The sequence below is a fragment of the Mustela putorius genome, unplaced genomic scaffold (genome assembly GCF_011764305.1).
Source record: "Mustela putorius furo isolate JIRA1106 unplaced genomic scaffold, ASM1176430v1.1 tig00003976_pilon_pilon_pilon, whole genome shotgun sequence".
NCBI classification, from domain to species: Eukaryota; Metazoa; Chordata; class Mammalia; order Carnivora; family Mustelidae; genus Mustela; species Mustela putorius.
Window position 1 is genome coordinate 3,340,665 of NW_025422118.1, and position 23,004 is coordinate 3,363,668.

The 23,004-nt window shown below is 36.4% G+C and overlaps 2 protein-coding genes across 3 annotated transcripts in view; both read left to right on the forward strand.

Annotated features, from left to right (window-relative positions):
* LOC101673184 (A disintegrin and metallopeptidase domain 3-like) overlaps positions 1-10,711 on the forward strand; it is a 121,637-nt gene extending 110,926 nt beyond the window's left edge. Inside the window, exons 19-21 of one of the 2 annotated variants that reach the window (XM_004777700.2) lie at positions 5,273-5,435; positions 7,525-7,575; positions 10,541-10,711. In XM_004777700.2, coding sequence (XP_004777757.1) covers positions 5,273-5,435; positions 7,525-7,567 — 206 coding nt within the window. In that variant the 3' untranslated portion in view covers positions 7,568-7,575; positions 10,541-10,711. Of the gene's footprint in view, positions 1-5,272; positions 5,436-7,524; positions 7,576-10,540 lie in introns of those variants that run through there. The other variant, XM_045070997.1, reaches the window with a different exon arrangement.
* A 1,805-nt stretch (positions 10,712-12,516) lies between these two features.
* LOC101691786 (disintegrin and metalloproteinase domain-containing protein 18-like) overlaps positions 12,517-23,004 on the forward strand; it is a 204,420-nt gene continuing 193,932 nt past the window's right edge. The window contains exons 1-3 of the mRNA XM_045070988.1: positions 12,517-12,608; positions 13,184-13,260; positions 21,269-21,324. Of these exons, the coding sequence (XP_044926923.1) occupies positions 12,554-12,608; positions 13,184-13,260; positions 21,269-21,324 (188 nt within the window). The 5' untranslated portion in view covers positions 12,517-12,553. The remainder of the gene's footprint in view (positions 12,609-13,183; positions 13,261-21,268; positions 21,325-23,004) is intronic.

Here is a 23,004-nt window from a genome sequence, read left to right on the forward strand (position 1 = left end):
TCTGCTTTTTTCAAGTCCAGATAGTATCTATAGTCATTGTTTTGAATTCTTAGTATGTCATCCTTCTTATATCCATATTGATTGAATCCCTGCCAGTGAGTACTCCCTCCTGTTCTTTATTTTGGGGTGAGTTTTTCTGTCTTGCCATTATGTCCAGAAAAGATTAGATGAATGAGAGAGAAAATTCAAAATAGAAAAATAGCAAAACACACTAAAATACACACTAAACATATGAGAAGAAAATAGGGGAAAAAATGAGAAAAAAATCTATCAAGAAGTAGAATAGAACACAAAAATAAACTAGATCCTAGATATATTTTTGTCTGTTTGTTAGAAGAAATTGATCCCACAGAAAGAAAGAAGTTATATATATACAAAAATATAATTGAATACAATGAAAGGAAACCAAAAAGTTAAAAACATACATATAACATAAACGTAACAATAAAAATTTTAAGATTTTTTTTCATTTTTAAAAAATGATATTTATTAACATATAATGTATTATTTGCCCCAAGAGTACAGGTCTGTGAATCATCAGGCTTACACATTTCACAGCATTCACCATATCACATACCTTCCCCAACGTCCCTAACCCAACCACCCTCTCCCTACCTCTCCTCCCCCAGCAACCCTCTGTTTTGTGAGATTAAGAATCTCTTATGGTTTATCTCCCTCTCAATCCCATCTTGTTTCATTAAAAATATTTTTTAAAATGATTGATAAAATAAGAAAAGAGCTGAAAGAGAAAAAGTAAATAAAACTGAAGGACTAAAGAATAGTAAGGAAAAAACATGAGTGCTATATACTGTTTTCTCCAGGAGCTGACATTTTGCATTTCTCTATGATCAGTAAACTTGGTATTAGCTGGATGTTACTGTTGGTCCTCTGGGAGAGGGATCTGTTGCACTGATTCTCAGGTACCTTTGCCTGGGGGAATTGCACCACCCCTTGCCAGGGGGTGGGCTCAGTGTAAGTGGTTCTGGATTGCACCACATGGCACTGGTGGCTCCCTGAAGGATTCTAGTACCAATGGGGGCGGGGGGGGGGCTAAAGATGGTGATGTCCTGAGCTGAACGCTTGCTTCCCCCACTCTTCAGTGAACCTTCACAAAACAAAACAAAACAAAACAAAAACAGTCGATCACTCTTGTCTCCCTAGTTTTCACCAGAACTCTGTGTTCAGAGTTGCCTGTGACCAAGCATTTTTATTTCCAGCATCCTACCCTGCTTAAGTCCCCAAATTTTATAGACTTCTGTGGTGTGGATCCATGCCATTCTTCCCAGGGAAGGGTGGGGAGGGGACTCACTGTACTTCTGCGCTTTGCTGGACCCCTGCTCAGAGAGCAATTGCCCTACCATACAGTGGTTCATGGCTTATGGCAACACTGGCAGCAACACTGCCTAGTTTTGCTGTTTGCAGCTAGCTTCCCTCCTTTGATGCTTGAAAACTTTGCCACATTTAGGTGCCCTGTTCTTTTTGTGGCCGTTGCTCCATGCAACGCATGCCCTTAATACCCATGACCCAGGTCACCTGTCTCCACACCCCTCTCCCCTCCAAAACCCTCAGTTTGTTTCTCAGAGTCCACAGTCTCTCATGTTTCGTCTCCCCCTCCGATTTCCCCCAATTCATTTTTTCCTTTCATTCTCCTAATGTCCTCCATGTTATTCCTTATGCTCCACAAATAAGTGAAGCCATATGATAATGATAATTGATTTTCTCTGCTTGACTTATTTCATTCAGCATAATCTCCTCTAGCCCCATCCATGTTGATACAAAAGTTGGATATTCATCCTTTCTGATGGAGGCAGAATATTCCATTGTATATATGGACAATATCTTCTTTATCCATTTGTCTGTTGAAGGACATCTTGGCTCTTTCCCCAGTTTAGAGATTATGACCATTGCTGCGATGAACACTGGAGTACAGATGGCCCTTCTTTTCATTACATCTGTATCTTTGGGGTAAATACCCAGTAGTGCATTGAAGGGTCATAGGGTAACTCTATTTTTTATTTCTTAAGGAATTTCCACACTGTTTTCCAAAGTGGATGCACCAACTTGCATTCCCCCCAACAGTGTAAGAGGGTTCCCCTTCTCCACATCCTCTGCAACACTTGTTTACTGTCTTGTTAATTTTGGCCATTCTAACTGATGTAAGGTGTATCTCAATGTGTTTTTAATTCGAATGTCCCTGATGGCTAATGATGATGAACATTTTTCATGTGTCTGATAGCCATTTGTATGTCTTCTTTGGAGAAGTGTCTGTTCATGTCTTCTGCCCATATTTTGACATGTGTTTTGAGTTTGAGGAGTTCTTTATAGATCTTGTATATCAGCCCATTGTCCATAGTGTCATTTGCAAATATCTTCTCCCATTCTGTGGGTTGAAAACTAATTTCAAGGTTGTTTTTAAAATTCCATGTACCATGAATTTCTGTATGACTTTTATGGTCAGTTTGTCAATTTTTGCAGAAAAAAAAATACTGCTTGGGTTGGTTAAGAATTGTGTTGAATTTGTAGATTGATTTGGGAAGTATTTCTGTATTAACAATATTGAAACTTCTACTACATGAATATAGCATGTCTACATTTTATGCAGATCTTTCTGTCAATATTGTATTTTTAGTTTTCATGGTTTATCTTATACTCCCTTCACAAAATTAATTTAAAATATTATGCTCCTTTTGGCAATATCATAAAGGGATTTTTTCCTAATTTATTGTGCTAAAATACAAAATAGATAAAGTTTATAATTTTAAACATTTTTAAGTGTGCATCAGTACCGCCATCAGACACCAGAACTTTTTTATACCCCCCAGATGGAACTTCTTAAATATTAATTTACCATTTCCAGTCCTCACCCAACCTCTGATAATTACCCTTCTATTTTTTTCTATAAATTTGACTATTCTCATAAAAGCAGAATTATCCAATATTTTTTCTATTGTGACTGCCTTATTTTAATTAGTATAAGGTCTTTACATTCCATCCATGTTTAGCATGTGTCACAATTTCATTCCTTTTTAAAGCTGAATAATAGTGCATTATATGTGTATACTACATTATGTTTCTCCATTTATCTGTCCATGGACAATTGAATGTTGGTACTTTTTAGTTATTGTAAATAATGCTCTTAAAAGCATGGGTCTACAAATACCTGTTTAAATCCATGCTTCCAATACTATTAAGTATATAATTAGATGTGGAATTGCAGGATATGTTGATTCCTTATTTAATTCCATGAGGCACCACCATACTACTTTCCACAGAGGTTGCAGCATTTTATATTCCCACTAGCAATGCACAAGGATTATAATTTCTCCACATCCTTATCAGCACTTGACATTTTTGAATTTTTTCACAATAGCCGTCCTAATAGGTGTGAATTGGAGTCTCATAGTTCTGACTTGCAATTTCTTAACAATTACTGATGCTGAACACCTTTAAAAGTAAATATTATTTAAAAGTAAATATTTGTGAATCATATATCTCATATGGGACTTGTATCTAGAATATGTAAGCAATACAAGTTCATAATTTTTAAAAAAGACTACTCAATTAAAAATGGGAAGATATTTAAATATATATAACTCCATAAAAATATACAAATGGCCAATAAGCCTATCTTTAAGATAATTGTAATAAAAATACAGGCAACGCATGTTAGTGAGAATGTGGGTAAATTGGGATCTCCTTGCTGCCCTTTGCTCAGCACCGCTCCAACTCTGGTGTCTCCTTTCCACTCTCTACCCAGTAAGAGCTGCTGTTGCATTAGCTTTAGGTTATCTCATAGTGTGTGTGTGTGTTTATATATCTTTCCCTTTCCCTTCAGTGCTTCACCATGCAGATTCTAGCCATTAAAACTGTTGTGAATACTTTCTTCTGACTCCTTAACTCTGGGAATTCAGCACTTTCCCTAGGACTTCCAATTCTCTGTGCTGAGATCAGTAAATTGTCCATGGGTAAAATTGGATTTTTATAAAATCAATATCATGTTTCCTTCCTTCAGATATTATAGCTTTGCATTTTTTACTGCTTTCTAGAAACCATTTATTTCATGTATTTTGTCCTATTATATGTTTTGTTATGAGGATTAGTTAATCACCATTTAATGAAAAATAGTCATCATAGCCAAAGCAGAAGCTCTTTCTTCCTTAGAATAATGGATATTGCCAAATTAATCCAATAATGATTAGGTTCAGGTTGGTTAATGAGCCTTTGGAGTAATTAAGCACATGAGAAGGAAGCTCCACTTCCAGTATGGTATAATTTTTAGTTATGGTGAATTGATGGAGAGTTGACCTTTTCTGGCAGATGAGGCAGGAAAGGATAGCTTAAAAGTATTGAGTTCTACCACAGCCTAAGCCCTCTAAATATGTGCTTAATTTTAATATTTTGCATATATTTGTTCATTTATTTCCTTTAATACATGTAACATCTTGAGTCACTTTCTTTTAGGTAAATCACTTCTTATCAACATATAATTGGATTTTATGTTTTAAAGTTACAGAATTTTTATCTTTTTTGGAGAGACACTAAATTCATTTGCATTTAGTATCACAATTGTTTTGGTGGTGATTCTGATTGCTTAATTTAGTCTTTTATGTATTTACTTGTATAGTTTATTTTGTTTAATTGGAACAATGTTTCATAGGTTTTTCTAATTTTCTGTAACGTCTTTATAACATCTAGAGGAATATTTATTTTTCTAAGTAATATAGTCAAAATTAGAATTATATTACCTTATACAGATAATATGGAAATTTAACTTAGTTTACAGTCATTATTGTATTTTAAAAGTAGTCATCAATTACATCACTACTTTTTTATTAGATTAGTTTTTTTATATTAAATTAGTTTTAAAATATGTTTTTGCTTTACTTTTTTAATGGAAGAAATATTAGGTAAGTATCAATTTAATGTATACTACATAGCTCATAGAAGGGAATGTAATAGAATAGAATATGTATGATAAAGCACATAACTAAATATACATATAAAAATAAAATTATATTTTATTAAAAATAAATGTATAAAAATAGATTAAAAATAAATGTATATCAGTGATATAGATAGCTAGATATACATATACATATATACATATAATTATAAGGGACTTTAGGGAATAGTCACACAACACAGGAAAATGCTTTTAAATTTATTTCTTCTCTTACTGTGTTATTTGAATCCCTAACTTTTATATTTCAAATCACTAATATACTTTTAATATAATTCTTGAAAAAGTTAAAAGATACTCTCACATTTTCAGCTCAAGAGAAGTACCTGCCTATAAAACGACGCTCTCCTTCTCGAAAAAATAACTTCTTGTTTGGTTTCTACATTTTTCTGCCTCTCCTTGTTTTAACCGCCATCATTGCTTTTAAATGCAATAAAATAAGATTTGGGGACCGAGAGGGAACAGCAACCGAAGGGTAAGTAAACTTTTTATTATTTATATTTAACATTAAAATGCATTGCAAGAAGAATTCAAATGTAATTAAAATGTTGCAAGTAGGGTTTCTTGGATGGAGTGTGTTAATATTTTGAAATCATTGAGCCTTAGTATATACCAACTTGTTACTAAATTTCAGTCAGTCAGATATCCTTTATGTTCTTATAGGTCAGAAACAACTGAAGATACTTAGTAAGTTCATAGGACCTTTCAAGTAGAAAACCATGTTAACTATAATTTCTTCAGGAGTAATTTCTACTTCCCAAGCAACCCCACTTTCCTTGTCTTGACATTCAGTTGTGCCAAGGAGATTAGTAAAGATAGAGAAGGAAATTTTGTGACTAGAATATGTAGAAGGTGAGAAAAATATAAAAAGAATATAAGACATGAAGGAAAGAACACAGATCACAAAGTCACAAACCATTTACACTTAATATTGTTCATGTGTTTCTAAATTTAGCATTAAGGTACTTGCACAGCTATTTTTATATTCTTGTTAGAGCAGAGCTTGATTAGGTCTTTTATTTTAAATAAATATAATTTACATATGATATTATATTAGTTTCTGCTGTACAAAATAATGATTCAATATTTTTTATATATTACAAAAACAAGCACCACAATGTCTCGTTTAATGTCCATCACCATACATAGTTAACAAGTATTTTTCCCCTCTGATGCTGACTTTTAAGATCTACTCCCTTAGTAAGTTTCAAAGATGCAATACTGTATTGTTAGCTATAGTCACTATGCTGTATATTATATACCCACAATTTATTTATTTTTTATCTGGAAGTTTGTACCTTTTGGCTCCCTGCACCCATTTTGTCCACTCTGTACACTCATCTCTGGCAACCACCAATCTGTTTTCTGTATCTAGGAGTTTGTTTGTTTATTTAGTTGTGGATTATACATATAAGTGAGAATATATCATAGTTGTCTTACTCTGAATTATTTCCCTTAAACACAGCTTTTTTCTTTACCATCACACCAATAGAAACCATAATTTTGCTTAGTGGATGTTTAGGAAATGAGAATGCAGAAGTAAAGATAAATAAGTGGATCTTGTTGTTCCATGCTAAAGGAAAATATCTTTTTTTCTTACTTATGTAGACAGAGATAAAATAATATAAAATTTCCATTGACATCTCCATTTCTGAAGTTAGTTCATTTTATTTCTCAACAAGTTAGTAAGCAACCAGTTAAAGTCACCATAATTTGTACAGGTATTTCCATAATAATTAAATTGTTATAATTTATTTGAATGAATGATGTCTGGCATAAGCCTTCCACTGCTCTTACTTAAGACATCCTGGAAAATCTGAATAGTTGCTAGAAACAAATCTGACTTTTGGAAGAAATGTTATACTAAGGGATCATTGGTCATAAATAACAAACTCTGGTTATAACAGCCCAAGTTTTAGATCAACAGTAAGTGGTTTTAGGGCCACAAATGTAAGTCATTATGTAGAGCTGAAGTCCAAAGGAATGGTAATGAATTAGATATTCAGGAAATAGATTATTCTTTCCATCACCCAAGGACTTTATGAATAAAAACATCTCTTCTTGTCTATCAATTCCCTCCAAAATGACTTCTCTGCTTGCACATAGTCCAGAATACCTATCTCAATCCTTTCTAGATTCATTTTCAAAGAAAATACAAATAAGCTGTCCAGAGCCAATGCTTCTTAGTTCACATTTTCAAGAGATAAAGAAAATAGCTCTGCAAATGTATCTAAATTCAGCTAATGTTCTGTCTGGATTTATAGTTCTGAGTTAGATGTTCAAAACTGATCTCATCATCTGTGGCCAAGGAATTGTTGCCATGTAATATGAACCGGAACACAATAACACTCCTCTTCAACAGGAATTGAGTATGTATAGGAGCCAAAGGAAAATAAAAATGGAGGCTATATAAATTCCACAACATGTAATGTTGTAGCTGAGAGATATAGAGGACTCATTTAGGACCTCAAAAAAAGTGAATAGTTATTTACATAGTTAATTGATAAAACAATAAAATTGGAAATATGATAACCCTAAAAGTAACGCTATTTTTTTTAACACAGGTTTATATCAGAAGACAGCGATAGTAACAGCACCATGTCATAGAGTTAAAGGTGAATTGAAAGAGTCAAATTATTTAAAATGATGTTATTCATGAAAAGGTTTTTTAAAAGAAACTTAATAATGCTTCACTATAAGGAAGCTATTATTCCACATTTCATAATATTGATTCTTATTTATCAATATCATATACTAAAACAAAGACCAAAAGCATTTGATAATTTTGTTTTACATTAATTTAGAAATGTTAATATTAACTAATATTAGCTAGAGATTTATTAAACAACATATTTATAATGAAAAATTACATTAAAGAGAATTTAAATATATTCTTAAAATATTTATGAGCAATTATGCATCCTTCTCTGACATTTGAGATTCCTATTAGTAGATATATACAGATTAACTCCTGCTGTTTATATTTATTCTTCACTAAGATTCCATGGTTATTGTTATTCTCATACCAAAATGAGGAAACAGACATAAAGGAATTTAAGTAATTCCCTGTAAATTTTAGCAAGTTTCAGTGAGTTTTGAACTGGGGTTTCAATTCAGACAACCAGACTTCAGGGTTAAACTCTTAAGAACTCTACAATTTGACACATAGTCTGCTACATCTGGTGAAGGGGAATGGAATTTACATTTATTGAGGATCTATTAAATGCCAGGCAAAATGATAAATTAACTGTCCCTCAAGGGTAGAAAGATAATTCTTTGCTAAAAGAAGGAATAAGGTTGGCATCTGTATATATTCAATATACATACCTATATATTCTCTCTCTCTCTCTCTCTCTCTCTATATATATATATATATATATATATGAATATGTCTGTATGTATTCAAATTTATGAGACATATACATAAATAATAATATTTGACATATTAGACATATCACTGATAATAAATGTAAAAATTCAACCATGAGTGAAAATAAGAGTTCATCCAATTACTAATGTGCCATTCCTCCATATTTTACTTTGATGGAAAGTTAAGTCAATGGATCTCTGTTTACCATCTGCCACCAGAGAAGACATTTACAAATACTACCCTACACATAAAATGGTCTTATTTCTGAGTAAGGGTAAATGGGAGAGTTGGTGGTGAAGAAAGAGCTGGATAGAGGTTTTGAATATGATTGAAAGAGTGAGCCCTATTCAGCAAGGGATTTGTAAGCAAAGAGTTGGAGGAGGTGCAACTATTTACCCAGTTCAGATGTCTGAAAGTAGGTACTTGACGTCCCAGGGTCAACTCACAGGAGGCTTTTATTGAAATGTAAAGGATACAGTGCAGCTAAGAGAAGGCAAGCAAGCAGGAGACTCCCCAGAGACACTTCATGCACAAGGCCTCAGGTTTCCTTATTTTGAGCTGTAAACAGCCCATTACAAATCCCACTGCCATTGTCTTGGCAAAAAGTGACACCAGGCATCCAGGCTTTCCCAGAGAGAAAGAGTTTTTGCATTCCAGCTGTAAATCAACTCTTTCTGACACAGGTGTAGAGCTGGCAGAGGTATGCATGCATACATCTGGGCAGGAGCTTTTCAAGCACGTGAATGATCCAATGAAAAAATAAGTCAGGAATATTTGATGAATAAAAGTGATGTTTAGTTGGAGTAGAGTTAGCAGGCGGCTTGTGGTAGTAAGTCAGACAGTAAACACCTGTAGACTCTGGGAAAGTCTTGGGGGCCACCTGTGTCTTATTCTCAGTGAAAGGGGGAAATCACTGGAGAATTAAAGTTTCAAGCCTATGACTTCCACCTTAAAAGGCTGGTTTGTTAAAAAATGAAAAAAATAAAAGTCTGGTTTGTTGAAAATAGTCTGTATAATGACAAGAGTAGAAGTAGAGAAACCAGTTAGTGGTGAAACTACTGCCATGATCCAGGAGGGAAGGGGTGGTACCTCTGACCAGGAATAGCAAAGATGGTCTTAGGAATAAATTTTGAAGGTGACCAACAGAATGAATTGACAGTTTGAATATAAAGTAAAAGGAAGAGTGCTTAAATAATGTTTATTGATAAAGCAACAAGATCATCGAAGTTAAATGCAAATGCAGACTTATTTTAAAATGTGTGCTCTTAATACATTTAAAAATTTACATTAAAATTTATGAACATTGTGAGAGAAAAATCTGCATGGGTAATGGTGAGCCAAGACAAGTGCCTGGTATGCTCTGGCAAGTAGTTTGTTTTCTCATCTGTGAGAAAGTATTTTTCCTATAAAGTATTTTTGAAGTGGTAAGGGAATGATTCAGCATGGCATGGTTTTCTTTTTACAAACCTTACTGGGATAAAGTAGGGAAAAAGTCAGTCAGACACAGTAAGAACCAGAGGCTAGTGAAACAGCTATGAGACTAACGAATACACAGAAATGCAGGAGGAGGCAGAATCAGGTAAGAGGAAAGGAACAGGAAAGTTTGGGGAGTTATAACAGAGGTAGACTCAATTGAAGGGGTGACTGGATGGGTATACTTTGAGAGAACTACAAAGACTTAAACATTTCTGACACAATGGATGACAACACCTTTTAGTCATGACATATTGTGTAGCTAGGTCAGCACCAGTTTGTGTTGGTATTGACGTGGAGGGGTGAACAATGAGTTTGGTTTTGAACATGTGTATGTATGTGAGATACCTGTTGGACATGCACAGAGGACTTCTGGAAGTACTCTTCCTCTGAAGATAAAAATACACTAATAGTTATTATTTCTTCACATATTTTCCTTTTCCTCTGTTTCCTTGTTGATGATTTTCTTTTGTCTGCATGAATTGTTAAAACTGTGTAAATGAAATGCATGTGACTACCACTTTATAGTATTTCCCTTTACTGGGGCTGTTGCAGATAATTCAGGACAAAGAAAGCTGGGTTTAAGAATTTCATGGAGCATAGGCATAGACTGTGGCACTAAAAGCAGTGCTATAGGTTAATTACTTGCCACACCTGTAGTTGCATCATAAAATTAGATAGCTTTTATTAACAACTAAATTTTAATATTTCTTTTTTCTATACTTGTTTCACAACAGTGACTAAATGATGTCAAAAAGCCAAAGATTGGAGAAAGAATATTAATTATCAAGACGCTCACTGTTAACAGCTTTGCTCTTGAGTGTGGGAAAAAAAAAAAAAAAGAATCTGCTATTCTCTCCTTTTGTTATGGCTTAAAGTTTTGAATTTCACAAAAATAAATCCTGGGAGTGAAAATATATAGGCTTGTGTCTATTGATTCTCCTACCTGCTGTGATCCTCTAGGAAAAAATAAACATTGCCTCTTTTGAACCAGGGAAGCTTATACATCCCAAGCTGTAAGCATTCCATTGTTCACCCTCTGATGCCCAGGGCCATGCTCACTGCATGAAGACACCCACAGTCCACACCTTTCCAATAACTCATGGTTCCCTGCCTTATCCATTCCAGGCTTTGGGATGTTGAGAGGAAATGATGCTAGGTAAGGCCAGCCCCAGAACCCTTGGATAGTCATGGGTAAGATTTTCTTGCTTCAGTGCCTTCCACCCCATCTCCGTCTTACTGAGATAAGTGCATTTCTGCATACCTCAAAGCATTGTACATGGATAAAGGAACCCTCACCCTAGCTGGAGTCTAATGAGAACCTTCATAAAGAGTCTCCATCATAAAGAAGATGTTCCTGTTTCAGGGGTGGAAGTACCTCACCACAGAGACCAAGAGATTGCTTTTCCAAAAATCCATCAACTAATAAATGGATAAACGTTGCATGAATAGTGATCTATGCACAATGAATATTATTCAGTCATAAGGAGGAAGGAAACCCTGACACAAATTGCATGAACATTTGAAACCATTATTCTAAGTGGATAAAGCCAGTCACAAACCCTGTATGTTATTCATTGGTATGAAATACCCAGAATGGAGATATCTAGAGAGACAAAGTTTAGTGTAGGGCTGGGGTTGTTTAGGAGGATACTAAAGAGCTGGGGGTGAGGGGTGGTGATAGCACACATCTGTGACTATATGAAAAATCCTAAAATTATTCAATTGTACACTTTACTGGGTGAATTGTGTGAAAAAAAAAAGTACACTTCAGGATCATTCGAACATAACTTTCCTTCATCTTCATTGCCACTAACCTATTTTAGGTCATTATGATCAGTAGGCTGCCTTATTTTGAAAAGAATTTTTGAGGATCCCAGATATACTACCAGCAGGTCCAAGTTTTAATCTTGACTGGAGTTTGACGTTGCAACTGTTCACACAATTCATCTGTGCAAAAGGCTGTACTGGGATAAAAGAAGGTATAGATGAGAGGTGGGCAGAAGTTGTTTTAGGTTTTGGGTATGTGTGGTTTAAAATTTCTCTTAGAACATAGACATTCTCTTGTCCACTGGAGACATATTTCCTATTTGCCTTGTTGCCCTTCCCACCTCTATAGCTTCCCTGCTAGTGCTTAGAGTAACTGTTAACAAGACACTTAGGTTTCCTTTCCCTCTCTTCCGCTAATTACAATTTAATGCTATAAGCATAGGCACAGAGTTGAAAAGTGTTTTGATTGCCTTGTCCAAGATCAATTTCAATATTCTTGATTTTTCCTTATTTGCAAAGAGAAGTCAGCAGGAGCACCATTTAGAAAATTTCTCCCAAGAGTGGTTAACATTCCTATTTCCCTTTTTCTCCTCCATCACAGCAAATAAAAAACATATCAGAAAACCATGAAATGGAGAATTAAAAATTACCAAGAACTTCACCAGAAAAGCAAATCCCGCTCCTTTGCCCCTTTGTCTCTATTGGAGGGTTTAATCAACGTAAACTTAGCCAGAACAAATCAGTTGTGTGCAAAGACACAAGCTTGTGTCCGGTGTATCCCGTCCTTTATATGAGCTGTGGAAGCCGCTGATCTACTCTGGAGCCCTTAGGGTGAGCCAGCGCGAGCTTAAAGCAAGCACAACGCTCACCCGCCCGAATGGGCCAGCCGTGCTGGACTTTCCGGAGTACTCCTGACCACGAGCCTCAGAGCTGCCCAACGGCCTTCAGCCTCGGAGGTGCTGGTAGCGCTCTGGACAGCCATGTTCCTTCTGTTTGCACTTCTCTCTATGTTTGGAGGGCTGCGTGCCCACCTGGGTAAGACTACTGGAGCCTCGACTTCCTTTTCCTTTTGCCTCCAAGCAGGGCCAGACTTCTGGGGGAGCAATTTCTTTTTCTCTGGGACCCCTACTGCCCCCACTCACGGATCCCCTTCTGGTGCCCCCCCCACATCTCCCCCTCCCGCAGGTTAGAATAGGTGACTGAGGATGTTATCCAAAGCATCCACACTCCGCATCAAAGGTGGAAGGTCCTAGTGGCTGAAATGCAGCCAGTCTTCCTGGGTCAACCCGTCTGTGGCCAGAGGTTCTGGAGGTGTGAGCACTGTCCTCAGTTTATTCCTCAGTCTCAAGGAAACGGGTCATGATGTGGTTCTGGAAACAAACAAGATGGTCCTATAGAACTGTGATGTCTAATTTTTATTTATTTTTTGGATCTTAGCCATTTTAAGTGTGCCATTGAAAATCTAGTGAAAGCTGTACACCAAGGAAAGCGGGCACATCTACATAAATTCACTTACATTTTGAGACCCCACCATGTACTGAGGATTAAGAACCCAGGCTTGATTGAGAGAACTGTTCCAGAAGAAAAAAAAAAAATTTTTTCTATTGCAGATTCTGAAGGAATATTACTGCATATCACAGTTCCATGGAAGATAAGGTCGAATGAGAGTGAAGATTCAGAGAAACAGGTAAATGACAAGAATGTATGTTTTATAATTTAATTTTTTAAGTCTCTTTTTATTTACCTTTGTATTAAATCAGATCCTACTGCTCTATAGTCACTTGCAAAGTACAGTATTTTCCCTGTGCTATTTTGTACATTCTGATCCTCCCTTCCTATACTTCTGCTAACTCCTGTGCCTTCCTCACTTCTCCATCTCTTCCAACATACTTGTACACAACTTCCAATAAATATTAAACTCATTTCAGAAATCATACTGGTAGGAAAAATCAGTATGAAATAAGTATAACAATGGCCCAGCCTGTAATTTATATAAATTTGTGAATGGCCACCAAGTGACAGGAAAAATAGTCTTGAGGAAAATTTGACCCAGGAACAAAAGGGCTCATGGAAGTAATGGCCAAAGAAAGAAAGAAGAAGAAGAAAAGAAAAAAAAAATTCACATTTACTTGCCTATAATGATATTATAATAAATAAATAATGTAAAAAAAAAAAGTAGTTGAAAGAATGCTCACTTGTCATATAAAAAAAGTGATTAAATTGAAGGCATCCACTTTATTTTCTTGGTTAAAGTACTTCAAATTAGTATAGTTATAATGTTTTGCATTATAAACTGGAGGTTAAAGTGCTGTAGTCAATATATGGTAACTGAGCAAATTTTTCAGGTTGAAGGAAAAATTTTTGAAAAAAGGGTAAGTTAAAAAATTAAGAATTCATTAACTCATTTTGACACACAAAATTGGAACTTATCATGATTAAGTTCTACTATTGAACAATTACAATAAAAATTAAAATGTGAAAATGTACTTGAAAATCACAATAATTTCCTTTAGAATAGTTTCATATACTAATCTCATTTAGTTCTCAAATTAACCTTCTGAGGTAGGATATATATATTCATATATGTATATATATATATGATATATATGAATTTTTTAAAAAAGAAGATTAAAAAATGTTAACAGCATCAAACCTATGTTTCAGGACATGAAATATAATCTTTATGACTGCAATTCCATTACAAGTAAACTGTTTTCTGTTGAAAAACTTTTACATGAAAAAAATTTCTTCTGTCCTACTTTAGTTTGTACATTGCCATTGTATGACAACTTAATTTTTAAAAAAGATTTTAAAGAATTTATTTATTTTAGAGAGAGAGAGAGTATGAACAGGGGGAGGGGCAGAAGTAGAGAGAGGGAATCCCAAGCAGACTCCACACGGAGTGAGGAGCCAGACAGGGGCTGGATCCCACGATCCTGAGATGATGACCTGAGCTGAAATTAAGAGTTAGATGGTTAACCAACTGAGTTACCAAGGTGCCCCTGAATGATCACTTTAAAATTCAAACTGTTGGGGTGCCTGGGTGGCTCAGTCAGTTCAGCAGCTCCCTTTGGCTCAGGTCATGATCCAAGGGTCCTGGGATTGAACTCTGCGTCAGGCTCCCTGGTCAGTGGAGAGCCTGCTTTTCCCTTTCCCTCTGCCTGTCACTCTGCTTACTTGTGATCTCTATCTCTCTGTCAGAAAAACAAAATATTTACAAAGAAACAAACCAAAAACTTCAAACTATTTACTTCAAATGCCCCTCACAAAGCATAAGGTGATATTGCAGGAAGTAGTTTTACATGATGTGTTCAGTACCTGTCTACATTTTTTTGTATTCTATATATGGAATTCCATAAACTGTTTTTCCCTCTGGTAGAGTATGCTAATATGCTTTGGTTTCTGATAGTAGACCTCCTTTATCTCTCTTGTTTTCTTGTTTTCTTCCTTTAATACCTTATCATCTTTTTAAAACATTTTTATTAGACATATAAAAGATTCTTTTTTTTCATAGATTTTTGGGATGTCATAACAACCATACATTCCACTAAAGCAGTGGCTTAGATTTGGGGCTATTAGAGGCTTTATGCAGCAGGTGTCCAACCTTCAAAAGTTTATCTAAGTATGTCTGTGAGTAACACTGAGAAGAATGTCCTCAGTTGAGGAAAGTAGATAGAGTGGGTTTATTTCCTTCTGTCAAGGTCTTCCTGCAAAAGACCATTGTGAACACACCTATAGACAAACAAGTTAGGTTTATTAGTCATTGCAGTAGAGAGTACACAGACCATAAGTACCGATGGGGCATCTCAGCAAGGTGTTAGAAAGGCATTATAAGATTTAGGCTTAACAGATTTGGGAGAGGTTTTAGGAAACAGGCCTTTGCTCTGGTTTGGATGGAGCCCAGGAAATAAACGTAAGTCTATGATTATGCATTTTAATAAATTTTATCTAGGAGAAGGAAAGGGTAGAATAATCCTAAAGCTATGATTGTTAAGAAACAATAGCTCCTCAATAGCTCAATAAAGGCATACTTTGTCATTTTTTTCTGGCTTGGAAGATGTTTATATTTGATTCATATTTAGACACAATTGTGAAATTGCCTTGTTTTTGTCTTGACCCATTATTGTCTCACTGTGACTGTATGTGATGTTGATGTTTTATGAATATGTTTATGTTCAACAATAGAACAGCAAGGCTAGCTGATAGGACCAAATCAACTATTCAGTACCAGGGATTGCTTTTTCCTTTTTTTCTCTTTTGTAATTAATATAAGTTAGATTATGTTAGACCTTAATCAAGGCTATACATTGAAGCAGGAATTGTAATCATAAATGGCAGAAGACAAGTGGCTTATAGATGTATATATTAAGTTTAAGCTGTCCTGGTAGGGAGCAATAGCTACAAAGAGGACTGGTTTTACTGAACCCATCCTCCTGACAGGGGGTGGGGCAATTCCATATAGGTGGCATTACCTGAGAAACAGCACCACAGGCCCCTCCCCCAGAAGATAAGCTAGAAGAACAGGTGGATGACAATCTTTATGGATCCCATGAGAGTATAAAATCCCAATGCCAGGGGAAAATTGTATATTGAGTTTCAAGTGTGGCCTCACAACCTGTTTATTTTCAGATAGAATTCTCCTTTTTTTTTTCCCTTATACTTTATACTTTATCTCTGTTTTTGTTTTTTAACCTTCTAACTTCAACTAGATGTTTATTATATCAACTTAACTTGTATTGTTTCACACCTATATTTTTACAGATATATGCTTTATTTTAGTTCTTTTTTTTTTAACTCTATTCAATTTTACCTATCTATGTACAAGTTTTACCAAAAATGCTGTTAATGAGATGCTGTCTAAACTGGATAAGAAAAATAGAGATAAGTTAGTAGTAACACATGAAAAAAGAATTGGAGAGATTAATAATGCCATGAAATGTTCCAATATCAGAATTATTGGTATCCCTTAGAGGGTGGAGGGTGGTGTCTAGAAGGTAGATTTGAGCAAACCATAGCTGAGAACTTCCCTAATGTGGGGAAAGAAACAAGCATTTTAGTCCAACAGGCAGAGAGGACTCCTTTCAAAATCAATAAAAATCGATCAACACCCCGACATAAAATAGTGAAGCTTGCAAATTTTACAGCCAAAGAAACTATCCTGAGAATAGCCAGGGAGAGGAGGTTCCTTACATATGGAGGGAGGAATATCAGAATAACATCAGAACTGTCCACAGAAAACTGGCAAGCCAGAAAGGACTGGCAAGACATATTCAGGGTACTAAATGAAAAGAAGAGATTTGGGAGAGAATGAAATGAAATGAAAATGAAAAGAACATGCAGCCAAAAATACTTTACCTAGGAAGGCTGTCATTCAGAATGGATGGAAAGATAAAGAGCTTTCAGGACAGGCAGAAACTAAAAGAATAGTGACACTAAGCCAGCCATGGTAGAAATATTAATGGGGATTCTGTAAGCAAAGAGAGACCTCCAAGAGTAATATAATCCAGAAAGTAACAGAGACAATCTATAGAAACAGAGACTTTACAGGCAATACAATAGCACTAAATTCACACCTTTCAATAATTACTCTGAATATAAATGGGCTGAATGTTCCCATGAAAAGGCACTGGGTTTCAGACTGGGTAAGAAAGCAGGACCCAGAGTGGGAGGAGCAAGATGGTGAACCAGTAGGAGACCTAAATATCATCAGGTCCCAGGAATTCAGCTAGATAGTTATCAAACCATTCTGAATGCCTACAAACTCAACAGGAGATCGAAGAGAATAGCAGCAATTCTATGAACAGAAAGGCAATAACTTTCTGGAAGATAGGATATGTGGAGAAGTGAATCGGAGGTGATATATTGGAAGACAGGCTGCTGGGGGAGGGGTTGGCTCCCGGCAAGTGATAGAGAAGCAGAGCACAAAATCGGAACTTTCAGAAGTCTGTTCTATGGAGGGACATCACTCCAGAGGCTAAGCAGGGAAGATGGAATCTTCACTGGGGCAGGGTGGTCTCAGGACCCTCAGGGGTCACAGAAAGACAAGGACAGAGTTCCCAGGTATTGGAGCAAGGAAGCTGGCTGCAGAGACAGAGCTAAGGAGAGGGTTCTCAGCTCAGGGTTGCCAAAAACCAGGATCTGAGGCACAGTCAGGTCATTAGTCTTCAGGCAAGGACCCCTCAAGTGGCAGATGTGGGGACACCTCCCCTCCTACCTTCATCCACCAGGAGGATCAGTGCTGTGGGCATCTGCTGGGTTTGGAGACTCCAAACGGGGCCATGTGCCAGAGATAGAAATTGATTTATTTTATACCATTGTGTGTGGAGGAGATGCTTGATATGGTTTCAATATTGATTTTTTAGTCTTGTTTGGTATAACATGTGATCTGTCCTAGAGAGTGTTTTATGTGCATCTCAGAAGAATGCACATTCTTTTGTTTTGGTATAGAATATTCTGTGTAGAACTTTTAAATCCATCTGGTTTAATATTTTTTAAGACCAGTATTTCCTCATTGATTTTCTATCTGGTTGATCTACTGGGGTTTAATCTCCTACTATCTTATATAACCTTTTATTTTGGTGGTTGGGGGGGAGAGTGAGAGACAGCATGGTCCTGGGGAGGGGGGGAGAGGGGGAGAGAGAGCGAGAATCCCAAACCGGCTCAAGCAGGCATGGAGACTGACACAGGGCTCAAACTCAAGACCCTGAGATCATGACCTGAACTGAAATCAAGAGTTCAATGTTCAACTGACTGACTGAGCCATCCAGGCTCCCCCCATATAACTTTTAATTTCTCTATTTAGATACATCAATATTTGCTTTATGTATCTTGGTGCTCCTATTTTGGGTGCATATGTATTGATAAACATTATATCTTCATATTAAATTGACCCTTTTATCATTATATAATGTCTTTAACTATTATTACAGTCTTTATTTTAAAGTCTATTTTTTTGGTTATGAATATAATTATGCCAGCTTTTTTGTTTCCATCCCATGAACTATCTTTTTCCATCCTTTCCGTTTCAGGTTGTGTGTGTCCTTTCTTCTGAAATTCATTTCATGTGGGTAGAACATGGATAGGTCTTGTTTTTTTTTTTTTTTTTTTTTTAATTTTTTATTTTTTATAAACATATATTTTTATCCCCAGGGGTACAGGTCTAGAGGTCTTGGTTTTTTTAATCCATTCAGCCACGTTATGCCTTTTGATTGTAGAGTTCATTTACATTTAAAGTAATTATTGATAGGCATGTAGTTATTGCCATTTTGCTATTTGTTTTTTGGCTGTTTTTGTAGTTCTTCTCTGTTCTTTTCTTTCTCTCTTCCCTTGTGGTTTGATGTTTTTTGTTAGTGCTATCTTTAGATGTCTTTCACATTTTACTTTTGTGTAGTTAATTTTTTTATGTATTTGTGATTATTGTGAGGTTTACATATAACTTCCTATTTTATGTTTTGAGTTGACAGCAACTTAAATTAGAACATATTCCAAAACTTTACATTTGTCTCCTCCTCTCATGTGTTATATTCTTGTCACATGTTGCATCTTTTTATTACCCTCCAACTAATTCTTGTAGTTTTAGCTAATTGTATTATTCCTGTCTTTTAACCTTCATACTTGCTTTATAAGTCATTGACCCACTACCTTCACTATGTGTTGACCTTTTCTAGTGATCCTTTTTAATTTTATATGTTTTCCTGTTATCAATTGGTGTTATCTCTTTTCATTTTAGGGAAGGCTTTTTAACATTTCTTTTAAGGCCAGTTTAGTGGCGATAACTCCTTTAGATTTTGCCTAACTTGAAATCTTAATCTCTTATTCGATTTGGAATAATAGCCTTTCCAGGAAGAGAATTATTGGTTGGAAGTTTTTTCCATTCAGACACTTGAATATGTCATATCACTCTCTTCTGGCTTGCATAGTTTCTACTGAAAGACTTATGAGCTCTCCTTCCATGTGGTAACTTGTGCTTCTTTTGCTGTTTTTAAAAAATCTATCTTTAACTTTGACCATTTTAATTGTAATATATCTTGATGTGGATCTGTTTGAGTTTATTTTATTTAGGACTGTCAAGGCTTCCTGGACCTGTGTATCTGTTTCCTTCCTCACTTTAGGGAATATTTCAGTCACTAATTCTTCAAATAATTTTTCTGGCCCTTTGTCTGTCTCTCTGCTCCTTCTGGGATCACTATAATCTAAGTATTATTCAACTTGATGTTATAGCAATGGTTTCTTATTTATCTTCATTTTTTAATTCTTCTTTTTATCCCCTGGGTGAGTTCTCTTGCTTTTGTTTTCCAGCTCAATGATCCAGTCTTCGGCTTCATTCAGTGATGTTGAACCCCACTAGTATATTTTTCATTTCAGTTATGGTATTCTTTAGCTCTTTAACTTCTATTTGGAACTTTCTTATATTTACTGTCTCTTTGTTGAGGATATCACAGTGCTTATCACTATTCTTCCAAGTTTGGTGAACATCTATGGGACTGTTACTTTTAACTCTTTATCAGGTTGATTGTGCATCTGCATTTCATTAATGACTTTCTGATGTTTTGTCTTTTATTTGGAATATATTCTCCTATCTCTTCACTTTCCTGATTTTCTGTATTTGTTTTTATGTATTAGGCAAACCAACTACCTTTCCCAGTCTTGAAGGATCACCCTTTCGTAGTTGTCACAAGAAGCCTAAAAACACAGTCTCCTCTGACCGCTAGAGTTACATCCTCCAGGGGTGTCACTATAGAAGCTGTGAACACTCATCTGCCACACAGGGGTTGGCAGAGCTAACACCCATGCCAGCCAGATACATCATAGAGCTGCACTGAGGCCCAGGGTGAGTGCGGGGTGGTGTCTGGCCTGGCTGTAAAGAATGGATACCCTGCCATAGTGTGGACAGGGTCCTTAGTTGGGTGTGCCCAAAAGCCCTCACAAGTTAGAGAGATAGTTCCAAGATGACGCCCACCAACACTGACATTAGCAAAGTAGGATGATATTGCTGCTATGGGACCCACCAGCTTCTCTGTCACCAGAGAGAGTTCCAGTGGTTTCCTCCTTTTCTGGCAGGTGCTTTAAGTTGAGTAAATGGGTCACCTTTACATATGCTCTAGATGATTTTCAAATTCGTGTTTTTGCTCTCGGTCCCAGGGTCGGCAATCCTGCATGTGCTCTGTTTAACAGTGGGTTCTCCATGCTCTACAGTTCTGAGGTTTTCCTGGAGGTAATCTCTATTGGTTTTCAAAGCCTGGTATTTTGGGGACTCAGTCTCTTATCTAGGGTCTAACGTTTGAGGTGTCTACAGTATAGCACAAGCCTCTGACTCCTTAGGGAAGTCTTTGTCTTCCCTCCCAATTATGTACCAGCCTTCTGGAGTGTTTTTTGTTTGTTTTTTTTTTTTTTTTGTTTTGTTTTGTTTTGGGCAAGATTGTATCTCTGCCTCTCCTGGCCATTGCAATGCTGTCTTTTTTGTTTTCTCCTGTAGAGTCCCTATTCATCCAGTTTTCCAGTTTTCTTCAGAGTAAATTACTTCATATGTAGCTATATATTGGTTGTATCCATGGGGAGGTGTGAGTTCAAGATTTTCTTGTGTTGATATCTTGAACCCAGACCCCCCCAAGTGAGTCTTTTTTGTTAACATGAGAGAGAAGTATCAGTTCATATATTTCTGATTTACTAAATCATCTTTATTTGCTTTATTTTAGGTGACTTATATCATTACAATTGATGAAAAACCATACACTCTGCATCTCAGAAAACAGTAAGATATAATTTTTCATTAAAACTCGTATTTTAGTTTTTAAATATTTTGGTATACAATTTAAATTAAATAATGCAAAATAACGTAGACTGCTTGATCAATTTGTTTTTCAGTTAGGATTAATTAAGTCTTGAATCATGGAAGAGTAGAATGTTGAATAATAGAATGCTGCATTTTAATTTTCTAGCTTGCTATTGTCACATTAAGAAATAAATTACTTATTTGTAAATCTTTAATTGAGTATAAAGTCATTAAACCCAAGAACTGCAAGTTATATGTTTAGTGTGCCTGATGTTGGGGGGGAGGCAAGATGGTGGAGAAGTGGGAGGTGCTGTTTCAACCAGTCCCCTAAAGTGAGCTGATTATCTACCAAAGAACTCTGATCCCCCATGACATCAGTCTGAGATTAAAATTATATCCTTCTGGATCTCTATGGGGGCAGAAGATGCCAGTGGACAGGTAAAGCAGAGTGGGAACATCAGACAGATATCGGAAGATAAACAAAAGGGGGAGGGAGCTACCAGAAGCGACATATTAGAAGGTAATAGCCCAATATGAGAGTGCCCTGTGATTGGGGACCAGCATTAACCTGAAATCAGGTTTGAAAGCACTCAAAAAGACAAAATATTTGAAGGGGAAATTGGTGGAATCAGGCGGTTAGGGACAAGGGCTTAAGCCCACGGACCCAGGACAGCCACTGCTGGCACTGAGTCAGAGAGAGTGCAGCAAAGAAGTTAGGCGTTGGTTCCTGAACTTCCAGTGTTCATGAGAGAGTCTGGTGTGGACACCATCCAGCGCTCTCTAGAACCACAGCCTTTTGCACTCTGCACTTGCGCTGCACTACTGGGGTCTGAGTCATGCTCCACAGCCTCCCCTGAGAGAGTTCCATGCTAGCTGGTGCTCTCTAGGACCTGGAGAGTCTGAACACACCCAGTCTGGTCCAGCACAAAAATCTCAGTGTGCTATCTCTGGTCCCAACCTGCCCAGACAGTCATGGCAGAAGCAACCGCTGGAAGCCAGCTCTCTGGACAAGTACTTCTCATAGTTTTGGTAACACTGGAGTACAAGTAGGAGCTCCTGCGACCCTGAGCCTGTGACTGGGGTTGTGCTCTGCTGACAGCAGAGGGGGAGTTTATGTGCTCTGGAGCATCCAGAGGGGAACAAAGCTTCTCTCTGAGATGGAGGTCTGGGTTCAGTTTGCTTTCCTCTAAATCACCAAAGAACCGCCAAAAGATGCCAAGGGGAGAAAAACAAACAAAGAAACAAAAAACAAAACCTCCAGAAAACAAATGCCAAAAAACCAGTTTCCTCAGAGCCCACCCCTTGATAGGGGACAGGAGGAATCAACTCTAGCAAGACAACCTGAGAAACCATGTGGCAGGCCCCTCCTCCAGAAAGCCAACCAAAACAAAATAAAAGAAAACAAAAACAAGAGGACAACCACCACTACTTCATAGATATGACTTTTATTTTTAATTTGTTCCCACTATTCTCATTTTTTCAATTTTTTAAATAATTTTTTGGCCTATTTACCATCACAGTGAGATGTTCAGTACAACAAATTCCATAATAACTTTTTAACTTTTTTGATACGTATACCTGTGTTTTTCTTTTGCTTTTCTACTTTTTTTTTTTTAATATTCTTATAGAGATAAGCTTTAAGGTAATCCTCTTCCCCAG